This window comes from Hyla sarda, chromosome 1 (assembly GCF_029499605.1).
Source record: "Hyla sarda isolate aHylSar1 chromosome 1, aHylSar1.hap1, whole genome shotgun sequence".
NCBI classification, from domain to species: Eukaryota; Metazoa; Chordata; class Amphibia; order Anura; family Hylidae; genus Hyla; species Hyla sarda.
This window is the reverse complement of record NC_079189.1, coordinates 365,187,128-365,199,287: the sequence shown is the minus strand read 5'-3', so window position 1 is coordinate 365,199,287 and position 12,160 is coordinate 365,187,128. Positions and strand designations below refer to the sequence as shown.

Below are 12,160 nucleotides of genomic sequence, written 5' to 3'. Positions count from 1 at the left end.
ATTATTGTTGCGCTTAAAAAAAAAAGCGAACTTTTTAACCAAATTAGTATGTTTAAAATCCTAATTCGACGACCTATAAATTTTCAATTTTCCCTATAAGTTGTGGTATGGGGGCTCATTTTTTGCACCATGATCTGTACTTTTCATTGATACCACATTTGTGTATAAAACTTTTATAACTTTTTTAAATACATTCTTCAATGTTATCGGTGAACTTCTACTCTGGTCTGCTCAATCTCAGACCAGAGCAGAAGACCCCGGGAGACGACCAGGTGAGGGGACCTCCGGCCACCATGCTGGATGATCGGATCCCCGCGGCAGCGCTGCAGGCGATACGATTATCCATTTAAAGTACCGCACTGCCGCAGATGCCATGATCTGTATTGATCACAGCATCTGAGGGGTTAATGGCGGACGTCCGCCATTACCGGCGGGTCCCTGGCTGCTGATAGCAGCCGGGACCTGCCGCGCATGACCGATGCTCGCGATCATGGCAGAGCGTAAATGTACGCCATGGGACGTCCATTGTCGTTAAGGGGTTAAATCAAAAACTGACAATGAGTGGGAGGTAAATGGTTAAAAGAAAAAATGCCATTTTTACTTTTTCTTTAATTCTGCCATCAAAATGCTTATGTTGCTTGTCATATTGTTGAAGTCTTTGATTAAGTGGGGCTTGCGATTCTTGTTTCCGCTTTAATTCCTCTTTTATTTGGTCTCTTTTTTGCTTTATTTCCTCAAATTGCTGCCGCGCGTTTTCATATTCCTAGGAAAAAGGAGAAAAGAAAAAAAAAATAACACTAGCAACATTTTGACTGTGATAGCATTATCAAAATGGGGATAACCTGGTTTGCTACTTTGGATTTTGACAACCATGTACAGGGTATGAAGATGCAGATTAAAGCAGACTTACCACCCATGGACGTTTCCTTTCCAGCATCTCTATCTTATCAAGGTGACGCTTCCTCTCATAATATCTTTCAACATCTTGCTTGTATCTTTCATAACTTTGTTTAAGTTTCTCCAAAAACTCTTCTTTGTTTTTACAAGATTCCTAAGAGTAAAATAAAAGTATTTACTCATTAAAGGTCTAGTCACACGTACAGTATCCTGCGCATCCTTTGATGCTGCAGATTTTAATGGAAACCGATTGACTGAACACAACTTCTGTATCAAATATGTATAAGATACTGTACGTGAGAATAGATCCTTATGGTGTATTCATCACCATGCCCGGGAGATGTTCCCTCCCGCAGTTATGGTAAAGATATAAGTTTGAATGGTGACCCCAGCTAACTCGTAAGTAGTCCCCTGGGCAGGGAGCCATCCTTTTCTAGTTCTGTCTTCTCGAGCGGTAATCACACCCCTATAGCGTGATTGATAGGCTGTAACACCGCTTTGCTCTGTCTACCTAGGGAGCAGAGATGATGTTAGCCATGCTTGGGCTGTTAATCACGCTAAGTGGACATGATTACAGCCTGTGCAGACGTGACTAGCAGAGGAGGTCTCCCTGCCCAGGGGACTATTTAAAGGCGGGCAGGTAAAACCTTTGAAACTTCATCGGGGACATTAATCATTGATTGCTTTGGTAAGCGAGTACTGTAGGCATTTTTTACTTGTTTCGGTTTTGCTTATGTATGACATATTTATCATACTATCACAGGGGGTTGATAAATTTGGCTCACATAAGCAAAAAAACAATAAATTACTTTAGAATGCAATTCCTATAGCACACATAAGCAAAAACCTGCATGTGTTTGGCCAGGCATCAGGACTTTGAGTCAGCAATATATGATACACGTAATGTTCTTTGGGAATAAAGTGTACGGAATATGATGCCGGTCATTTTTAATACACAGCAATGTATCTCTGCACTAAATAACATAATACCTCAAGATCTTTCTCATTTTTCCTGAAGTTTTTCAATTCACAGTGATAGTTGTACATCTCTGGAGGCCCAATTGACTTCTCTGTTGCTTCAAGCAGCTCAATTTTAGATAATTTGGCAAACTCCCCGACTTTATCCTGTAAAATATAGACAAGCAACAAAGATTTAGACATACTGGATAATTCCTTCTTTATACACTCACTAGCCTTGTCTGCTGCACAAGTGATAACAACAGAGTACAAAATCCCTAGCTCTCACACTTGCTTCACTTATAGCCCATTAACAAACTATAAACCAACATTTACAGACTTCCTTGCAGCATTATCAAAGTATTTTTGAGACAGTGTATGAGATAACACAGCTTATATTCTCAAACTCAGGGGTGTAGGTCATGTCCTCAAGCGGATATCATTTATTCAGCGGGGGAATATAGGCTTGGTTTAGGATTTTTTTTTATTGTATTCCAGATTAATACTTCCATATATAAAAACAATCAGGGGAAGTACATACATAAAAAGCAAGCACAGAGTTGACAATTCTTCTGTGTCATTTAATGATGTTTAGGTCTACCTGTGGAAGAAATTGGCAGAGATTTCCAACTTGGATGTTCAAAGCTGCCACCTGCTCTTCAACCATCTTCAAAGATGCATTCCTGCCATTGATGCACCAAGTTGACTGGTTATTTGATACTTGAATTTCGCGGGTGATTATTAAGTTTCCGGAAGCCCTGTACCTGGATAACCAAGAGATATATTTTAATAACGTAACATAAAAGTCAATTACAAAGAACCAATATGGACAATAATGCTGAAGTCTAAAATTATTTAACCCCTTGACATAACATAATAGAAAATTATATAGATTAGTAAATTATGTCTATTTTTTTAATCTTTAGCCTACCAGTACTTATAAGCTGCTGTATGCTCAAGAAGTTGTGTAGTTCTTTCCAGTCTGACGACAGTGCTCTCTGCTGCCAACTCTGTCCATGTCAGAACTGTCCAGAGCAGGAGCAAATCCCCATAATGAACCTTTCCTGCTCTGGACAGTTCCTGACATGGAGAGCACTGTTTTCAGACTGAAAATACTACACAACTTTCTCTGTAGTATACAGCAGCTGATAAGTACTGGAAGGATTCGAATTTTTATATAGAAGATATTTACAAATCTGTATAATTTTTTTGACACCAGCTGATTGGAAATCGATAAGGAGGGGCAGCGTGGGCCACTCCCTGAAGAAAAGTCAGAATATGAGAATTGGACGCTAGAGGACGTTGAAAGAGAATGGAAAGGGACGAAACCTGACCTTTAAGGGAGCTGAGAGCTAACAGTTGTTCCAGCCCCGACTGCAAAAAGGAAAGCAGTCGGGGAGAGAGAACACAACTGGAGAAAAAGACTGAGATTCACACCAATGAAAATAAGACTGCCAGGTACGGTGGTAAATCTTCGCAGAGGAGAGCTTGCGCGCCCTAATCATGTTGTGAATCACCAGGGGAGAGAATCCTTGGGCACTTAGAACCGCGGTCTCAACCGCCACACCGTCAAATGCAGCGACGGTAAATTGGGGTGGAACAGAAGACCTTGAGAGAGGAGGTCTGGACGAAGCGGGAGGCGCAGCGGTACATCATCCAGAAGTCAGACCACGTTGGCGTACAACGCCCTCCGGGGCCAGTCTGGAGCCACGAGAATGGCGGGAACGCCCTCTGCCTTGAGCTTCCCTAGGACCCTGGGAAGTAGATGAAGAGGAGGGAAAAGGATAGGGTCGGGCAAAGCCCGACCAAGGAATCACCAGGGCATCCACGGCTTTGTGACTTCGTCACAAAGTGAGGAACCTTCTGGTTGTGGAGGGAAGTGAAGAGGTCCACATCTGGAGTGCCCCACAGGTTGCAGATCTCTGCGAACATCTCCGGATGAAGGGACCACTCGTCGGGGTCGGCTGAGAATGTCCGCTTCCCAGTTGTTTACTCCCGGGATGTGAATTCAGAGTTCCGTCCAGAGGAGAATTTTGGATACCTCAGCCATTTCCGCTGAGCTGCTAGTGCCGCCCTGGCGATTGATGTATGCCACAGCAGTGGAGTTGTCCGACTGGACACGAACAGGGCGGCCCTGAAGAAGGATCTCTCAATGTAGCAGGCAAAGATAGATTGCCCTCAGTTCCAATATGTTGATGGGGAGAAGGGCTTCTCAGGGGGACCAAAGGCCCTGGACTGTCCGGTCCCTGAAAACACCTCCCCAACCCGAAACACTGGCATCCGTCGTGATGACTTGCCAGCTGAGGGGCAGGAAGGAGCGCCCCTGAAGAAGTAGGTGGGAGTGAAGTCACCACAGAAGGGACCGGCGAGACCTCCAAGGAAGAACGATCCTGCGATCGAGAGACAACGGAGATCTGTCCCATCAGGATAGAATCGCCAGTTGAAGAGGTCGGTAATGAAACTGGGAAAATGGAATGGCCTCCATGGCCGCCACCATCCGACCCAGGACTTCCATGCAAAGGCGAATGGAAACTGGGGCAGGGTTCCGAAGTATCCGAACCCCTGACAAAAGAGTCAGACGCTTGTCTGGCGGAAGCCGAACCCAGGAAGACGCAGTGTCGAACTGGAGTCCCAAGAAAATTAGGGACTGGGTGGGAGAGAGGTTGGACTTGTCCTGATAGACCATCCAGCCAAAACGAGACAAGGCCTGAAGGGTGATACTGAGACTCTCCAGATTCTGGGCCCTGGTTGGAGCCTTGATCAGGAGGTCATCCAAGTAAGGAATCACGGAGACACCTCTTGTCCATAAAAGGGCGATCACAGGCATCAGGACCTTGGTGAAGACCCTCGGAGCAGTGGCCAGACCGAAGGGGAGAGCCACAAACTGAAAATGGCCTTCCGGAACTGCAAAGCGGAGGTACAGCTGATGGCCTGGGAATATCAGAATGTGGAGGTAGGCATCCTTGATGTCCACCGTAGAAAGAAATTCTCTTTGATCCATGGACGCCACGACCCAAAGGAGAGATTCCATGCGGAAATGGCAGAGGAGAAGATGCTGGTTGAGGCGCTTCAGATCTAAAGTTGGAACCCCCTTTCTTGGGGACCACAAAGAGGTTGGAATAAAAACCTCAAAAATGCTCCCTGGGAGGAACAGGGACAATTACTCCCTGGATGAGAAGGGACCGGAGCGTGCCCCGAAAGGCCTTTCCCAGAGAGGGGAACCGGGGGGCCCGGGAAAGAAAAAAAGCGATCCCTTGGAAGGGAGGCAAACTCGATCTGGTAACCGTTGGATACCACATCTCTGACCCAGGAGTCCTGCACATGCGCGGCCCAGATGTCCTGGAAGAGTAACAGACGACCTCCCACCCGAGGAAAATCTGCGAGTGGGGGCATCCCCTCAGGCAGAGGTAGGTTTGCGGGTGCCCGCTTTGGCCGCAAAACAGCCGGAGTGGTTGTCCGATTTACAAGAGGGACGAGTCTGGAAGGAGGGAGCTTTCTTGTGCCGCGAAGGCGCCAGCCTGGACCCCTTTTGGAACAAAAGTTTGAAAGGACCGGAAGGAGGTTGACTTCCGACGGGAAGTAGAACTGCGAGCCTTATTTTGAGGTAATAAAGAACTTTTTCCGCCCTTTGCCTGAGATAATCTCATCTGGGCGCTTACCAAGGAGCCGAGAACCAGTAAAGGGAAGCTCAGTCAGAGACTTCTTGGAAGCAGCATCCGCATCCCAGGCCTTGAGCCAAATGGATCGAAGGAGGGCCACTAGGCAGCACAGCGTGCCGACTACATGGAATCAGAACACAGAAAGTCTCCAGCCTTGGAAAGTTGGAGAGCTAAGTCAGCCAATTCCTCTGAGGGGGATCCAGAAAGCATACCCTGGCGGAGTTGGGAAGCCCAGAGAGCTTTTGATACCCAGGTAGAAGCAAACGGTAGGAAGAAGGGACGAACCTGCTGCTTCAAAAGGCAAATTTTGCCAAAGTCTCCACCTTCTTGTCCGCCAGATCTTTGAAGGAAGCTGCATCAGCCAATGGCAGGGTAGTCATCTTTGATAGGTGGAAGAACGGTGGATCCACAGTTGGAGGGGAGGTCCATCGAGCAATGAGGTCCTTGGCGAAGGGATATTGCGCCTGAACCTTGTTTCTTGAAACTTCTTGTCAGGGTGCCTCCAGCAAGGCTTCAAATTCAGCATGAGAGCTGAAAACCTTGGGTGCAGGTCGGGCACAGTGAAAGGAAACTTCTGGAGCTACGTCTGAAGTTCCAGGGTCCTCTAGGTGGAAGGTGTCCCTTATGGCCGAAACCAATGAGTCCACCGTGTCAGCCATATCTGTTCGGTCCTCTGAATCAGTGGCAGAATCAGAAGCCTCAGCTACGAGTTCTCCAGGAGAGTGGGAACGGGTGGAGGCAGCCTTGGAAGAGGAGACACATAATCTGGAGGGACAGCAGAGCCAACAGGGTCTGGAAGGTAATCCTGAGTAGAAATACCAGGAGGGTCAGGGGGTGCAGTGGTGCAAGCAGAACAAGTGGGTTCAGCAGAACCAGACATTTTAGTATTGCAGCCCTTGCTGGTATAATAGGTGACCAGGGTCCCAGTTATCTGTCTAGAGGGAGGGACAGTTCTGGGTTCGGACATAGCAAAAGAAGGGAGAATGAAACAGTCTCATCCAGCGTCTGTCGCCGGCAAAAACTCTCCGTTTTGCAGCTGAGGAGGAAAAAGGAGTGAGGGAGCCTAGGACCAATGAGAAAGCGGGGCCGGATTTGAGGAGAGAACGCCTCTCATTGGAAGAAGGACGGACTGCTGCGTGCGCACAGCGCTGATTGGAAGAGGAGCCGGGCTAATTCGCGGGCCTGCACCACATAGAAGAGATTGCTGCTGGTTGCGGGTGGGCGGAGCTAAGGGTCCGGCAAGAAGGAGCCCGCGGCCATTATGAATATAGGGAAAAAGCGTCCGAGAGTGAGGGGAAGCTTGCGGCCTCTGTGTCGGCAGTGCGCGGCTGGCGAAATGAAAGTAACTATGAGCTCCTGACTATGAGTTCCTGACAGGCACCTGCATAAAAGCAGCACCGGTAACAAGAGAGGAGGGGAGGGAAAAAAACAGTCCTACACCATACATAATAGTGTCACAGATATACAGATAGGGGTTCCCTAGATGTAGAATCCCCCCAGCTAAAATAAAGAGGAGTGGGCTGAGAAAAGGGGGTCTCCAGCTGTTGAGAGTCTTGAAACCTGAAAAAAAGAGGGGGGAAATACTCACCTTGTCTGTAGAACTTACCTAATGAAGTCTTCAGTCAGCTTTAGTCACCTGCATCATGCCGGGCTGTAACAGCGAGACGAGCAGGGAAAGAGGGGGACCTGACCCATTAGGTAAAACTCCAGGCGCTGACCATTGGTGACAGGAGATTGACAGTACATCCACAATGCCTGTGCCCCCTCTATCACAAATGGGGAAACAGTGAACGCTATGTTCCTGAGACCCCACCTGAAAATAAGGAAAGAAAAGGGAGAGAAATTCTAACTAAACATCCCTAATCTTAAAAAAAAATAAGAAAAGGATTGGCAGGGTCTGGAGAACACCAGACCAGCGTCTGCCTCTTATAGACACTAAGCTAAAACTGATTAGCTTAGGGCCTGTAGGCAGGTATATTCTGCTGGGCCGACTTTTTTTGTTCCCATAGTGTCAAGCCTCCTAGCGACAACAGCATATACCCAAGGTCTGTGTCCCCCAATGGAGCCGATAGAGAAACAATTTTTTTCCACTGGAGTACTCCTTTGACTATTAGGAATTGCGTCTAAAGGGCTGTCTTACTGAAGGTACTGTACATTTACATTTTTGTTTTATCCCCATGTCTATGTCTAGGTGATAAATCAGAATACATAATAATCCTGCATCAGGTCTAATTAACCCCTTAAGGACCCGGGGTTTTTCCGTTTTTGCATTTTCGTTTTTTCCTCCTTAACTTTAAAAATCATAACTCTTTCAATTTTGCACCTAAAAATCCATATGGTGGTTTATTTTTTGCACCACCAATTCTACTTTGTAATGACCTCAGTCATTTTACCCAAAAATCGACGGCGAAATGGAAAAAAAATCGTGACACAAAATTGAAAAAAAAAAACACGCCATTTTGTAACTTTTGGGGCTTCCGTTTCTACACAGTAAATTTTTCGGTAAAAATGACACCTTATCTTTATTCTGTAGGTCCATACAATTAAAATGATACCCTACTTATGTAGGTTTGATTGTCGTACTTCTGGAAAAAATCATAACTACATGCACGAAAATTTATACTTTTAAACTTGTCATCTTCTGACCCCTATAACTTTTTTAATTTTTCCGCGTATGGGGCGGTATGAGGGCTAATTTTATGCGCCGTGATCTGAAGTTTTTAGCGGTACCATTTTTGCATTGATAGGACTTATTGCATTGATATGCACTATTTTGGATTTTGGAATTTTTTTGCGCATATGCCATTGACCGTGTGGTTTAATTAACAATATATTTTTTATAATTTGGACATTTCCGCACGCGGCGATACCACGTTTATTTTTATTTACACTTTTTTTTATGGGAAAGGGGGGTGATTCAAACTTTTATTAGGGGAGGGGTTAAATGATCTTTATTCACTTTATTTTTTTTTCACTTTTTTTTGCAGTGTTATAGCTCCCATAGGGACCTATAACACTGCACACACTGATCTTTTATATTGATCACTGGTTTCTCATAAGAAACCACTGATCGATGATTCTGCCGCTTGACTGCTCTACCTGGATCTCAGGCACTGAGCAGTCATTCGGCGATCGGACAGCATGGAGGCAGGTAGGGATCCTCCGGCTGTCTTGTAAGCTGTTCGGGATGCTGTGATTTCACCGCGGTGATCCCGAACAGCTCCTTGAGCTCAACGGCATGGTTTTACTTTCACTTTAGACGCGGCTTTCAAAGGGTTAATAGTGCTGCGTGCTATTAGCCACGGGTGGCCCTGCGTTATAGAACAGGAGCGGAATCATGACGTACCGATGCGTCATGGGTCCTTAAGGGGTTAATACCATATTGACAGTTTACGTACATCACCTGAGCAATGTACTTCCTCTAGTAGCAAAATCAGTAAAATGTTATTTTAGTTGTGGCTGAAGCAGAAAATCTAATTCTAAAACCACTAACAGAATTAAAAAAGATGCATGGAGGGGGGAAGTCGACCATCGCTCCTTGGAGTGGTTGACACCGCTCTGTGCATGAGGAGAGCTGGAGCGCCAGGCAGGAAATCGCCGGGGGTCTCAGGGATCCGACCTCATGCCATCAGACACTTATCTCTTATACTGTGGATAGGGAATAAGAAGTGAAACATCAAAGCTCCTCTTTAACATTAATGGGAGTTACGCAGTTAGCGCAGCCCCTCGAATTACAATGTTTATGTAACTCCCGCAGTTAAAGTCAATTTTGTATCCTACCCTCTTTAGCTGCTTACGGCTTTGGTGGCCGCAAACAGGCTGGAGGTGGCCAGAAAAAGCCATGTGAGGAGTTGGGAAAACCCCTTTAAAGTAACATCAGAGGTAAATAGCCAGTGACTGAAAATATAAGCAAAACTGGCTAAGTTGCCCATTGCTACCAATTACAGCACAGCTTTCAGTTTCAAGAGCCGGATTTAAAATGTGCTTCCAAAGGGTGACATAAGATGGCAGCATTGAAGCAAGAAAAAGCTTTTTGCATGTTGGAATTTGCAAGGAAGGGGTCTGTTGTGTTATTCACGAATGCTGCACTCGCCTCCTCTAACACCTTCCTTTTTGTGGGGTTACATCAAGGACATCATACCCCCTGACTTTATAATTCCTCCTATTGCATGATATTCATTCATATTATTAAAATTAAATTTACTCCCATCTTATTCCCTGAATGGTCAGACAAAAAAAATCTCAGGAACAGAAGGGTGTATCAAGAAACTGTAATAAGGTGTGATCAGGGTACCCTACTGATAGTAAAATTTTAATTCTTGGGGGTTGGCCACAAGTCCTTTTTAAATGACTCCAATTCATGTCTATCATAGTTACAAAAAGCAAAACTGCCAGTTACACAGTATTTAGCTGACCTCCTCCTGTTACTGCAAACAAATCAGAGGGAGCCTGGAGGCCCTTAATCTCAAGACAGATGCAGGACCCACATTTTTCAGATATTTATGGCACATCCTGTCAAAATGTCATAAATGTTCCAGTTGGCAAGGGCTTATTTGAACTTTTGAAATTGATAGCCTAAATTTCATTTTAAAGTGTGTGTAGGGGGGGTCAACTCCCTACACCTCTGCAGTTCAGCTGGTTGAAGTAGCTGTGGATCTTGTGGGAGAGAAAGACAACTGTAAAGACAATTAAGAGACAATTGTAATGCTTACAATTCAAGCTCGACTGAACCCTTTTGGCATCCACGCTTCACATAAAAACCAACCTGAAAGACAAAAATAGTTGTAGCAACAAAAATGGAGTAACACTCTGCAATTCACAGAAGATCCGACTCACAAGGTGATAGTCCCAATATTACGTTATTTCTTTTTGAGCATACAAAGTCATATAAAAGCAATACTAACGCGTTTTGGACACCATGGGGGAGATTTATCAAAACCTGTGCAGAGGAAGAGTGGTGCAGTTGCCCATAGCAACCAATCAGATTGCTTCTTTCATTTTCCACAGGCCTCTTTAGAGGCCTGTGGTAAATGAAAGAAGCAATCTGATTGGTTGCTATGGGCAACTGCACCACTCTTCCTCTGCACAGGTTTTGATAAATCTCCCCCCATGTCCATAGTCATAGTAACATAGCCAAATGGTTCCAACCAGATATATATATCCTTATACACACATAAGAACCTCACACACACACGGTGTTAATTAAAAACAATCAAATGGGGAAACAAAGATCACATCTATTCTGCCAACACATTCAAATATACACAGAGCAGCAAAAGAAGAAAAATGTTATTAATATATTACATGAAAAATGAATCACATTGAGCTATTGATCCAAATATCATCAGATATCAAGAAAACATCCTAGTGTAAAACATTGCTTTACAAACATTAGCAGATTAGTAGAAATGCTCTACTGTTTTCACATTATTTGCTATATCTACTGCCAAACTTCGGGTATGTTTCTTTATATTAGTGGCAATAATAAATAAGATTCCTGGGGGCAACTTACCACAGTTTGTGTAGGCAAACAATTTTTGTGCTGGTGCTAATGTGTACATGCACCAAATATGATAAATGGTCTAAGGGAATTTAATACATTTTGCACAGGTACACATCTCCTGACATTTTACTATAGTACACAATTTTCTATGGTAACTTGTTGTGCAACATTTGGCGACTTAATTCCGTTGCACCAAAATTTGAGACTTTTTACCACAAAAAAAAAAAGCTGTGTAAAACCAATGATAACCTTTGTATTTGCTATGCTCATATTCTTGTATGTCATTTAAGATCTAATTATTATGAAAGATTTTACTGCAGATGCATTGCACATTTTGCCTTTAACTGGTGCCAGAAAGTTAAACAGATTTGTAATTTATTTCTATATAAAAATGTTAATCCTTCCAGTACTTATCAGCTGCTCTGTACTCCACAGGAAGATGTATTTCTTTCTGGAATTATTTCCAGTCTGACCACAGTGCTCTCACCTCTGTCCATATAAGGATCTGTCCAGAATGCAAGCAAATCACCACAGCAAACCTCTCCTGCTCTGGACAGTTCCTGATACGGACAGAGGTGTCAGTAGAGAGCACTGTGGTCAGACTAAAAAGAACTCCAGAAAGAAATACAACTTCCTCTTTAGTATACAGCAGCTGATAAATACTGGAAGGATTAAGATTTTTAAATAGAAGTAATTTACAAATCAGTTTTCTGGCACCAGTTGATTTTTAAAAAAATTGTCTTCCACCAAAGTATCCCTTTAAGGCTTGGTTGAATTTACAGTATGAATTGCCAAATCTGAATCTCAATCATCAGCTGGTGACTTTTTTTTGTCAAAAAACATAAAAAAAACTTTTCTCTAGCTCACACCTAGCTTTTCACATTTCTATTGCATTACCAAAAACAATGTCAGAGTTGGATCTGTCACGGACTCCAATGGTGCTGGATGGACCAGACAGACTATACAGTGGTTCCTTACATTACAATATTAATTGGTTCCAAGTAAAAGTAAGAAAAAGCAGCTGGAAGCTGTAAATCACTGTCTATGTAGGACAGGAGCTTTTTCAGGGTCCTGTGTAGGGGAAGAGTGGTGCAGTTGCCCATGGCAACCAATCAGATTGCTTCTTTCTTGTTTCAGAGGCATT

The 12,160-nt window shown here is 44.2% G+C and overlaps 1 protein-coding gene across 2 annotated transcripts in view; it reads right to left on the bottom strand.

Moving 5' to 3' along the window:
- Positions 1 to 12,160, bottom strand: part of SMC5 (structural maintenance of chromosomes 5) — a 166,249-nt gene that overhangs the window by 143,993 nt on the left and 10,096 nt on the right. For both annotated transcript variants that reach the window (XM_056523070.1, XM_056523071.1), the window contains exons 3-7: positions 10,226 to 10,278; positions 2,456 to 2,618; positions 1,888 to 2,022; positions 911 to 1,051; positions 602 to 763 (exon numbers count right to left, since the gene is read on the bottom strand). In XM_056523070.1, the coding sequence (XP_056379045.1) occupies positions 602 to 763; positions 911 to 1,051; positions 1,888 to 2,022; positions 2,456 to 2,618; positions 10,226 to 10,278 (654 nt within the window). The remainder of the gene's footprint in view (positions 1 to 601; positions 764 to 910; positions 1,052 to 1,887; positions 2,023 to 2,455; positions 2,619 to 10,225; positions 10,279 to 12,160) is intronic.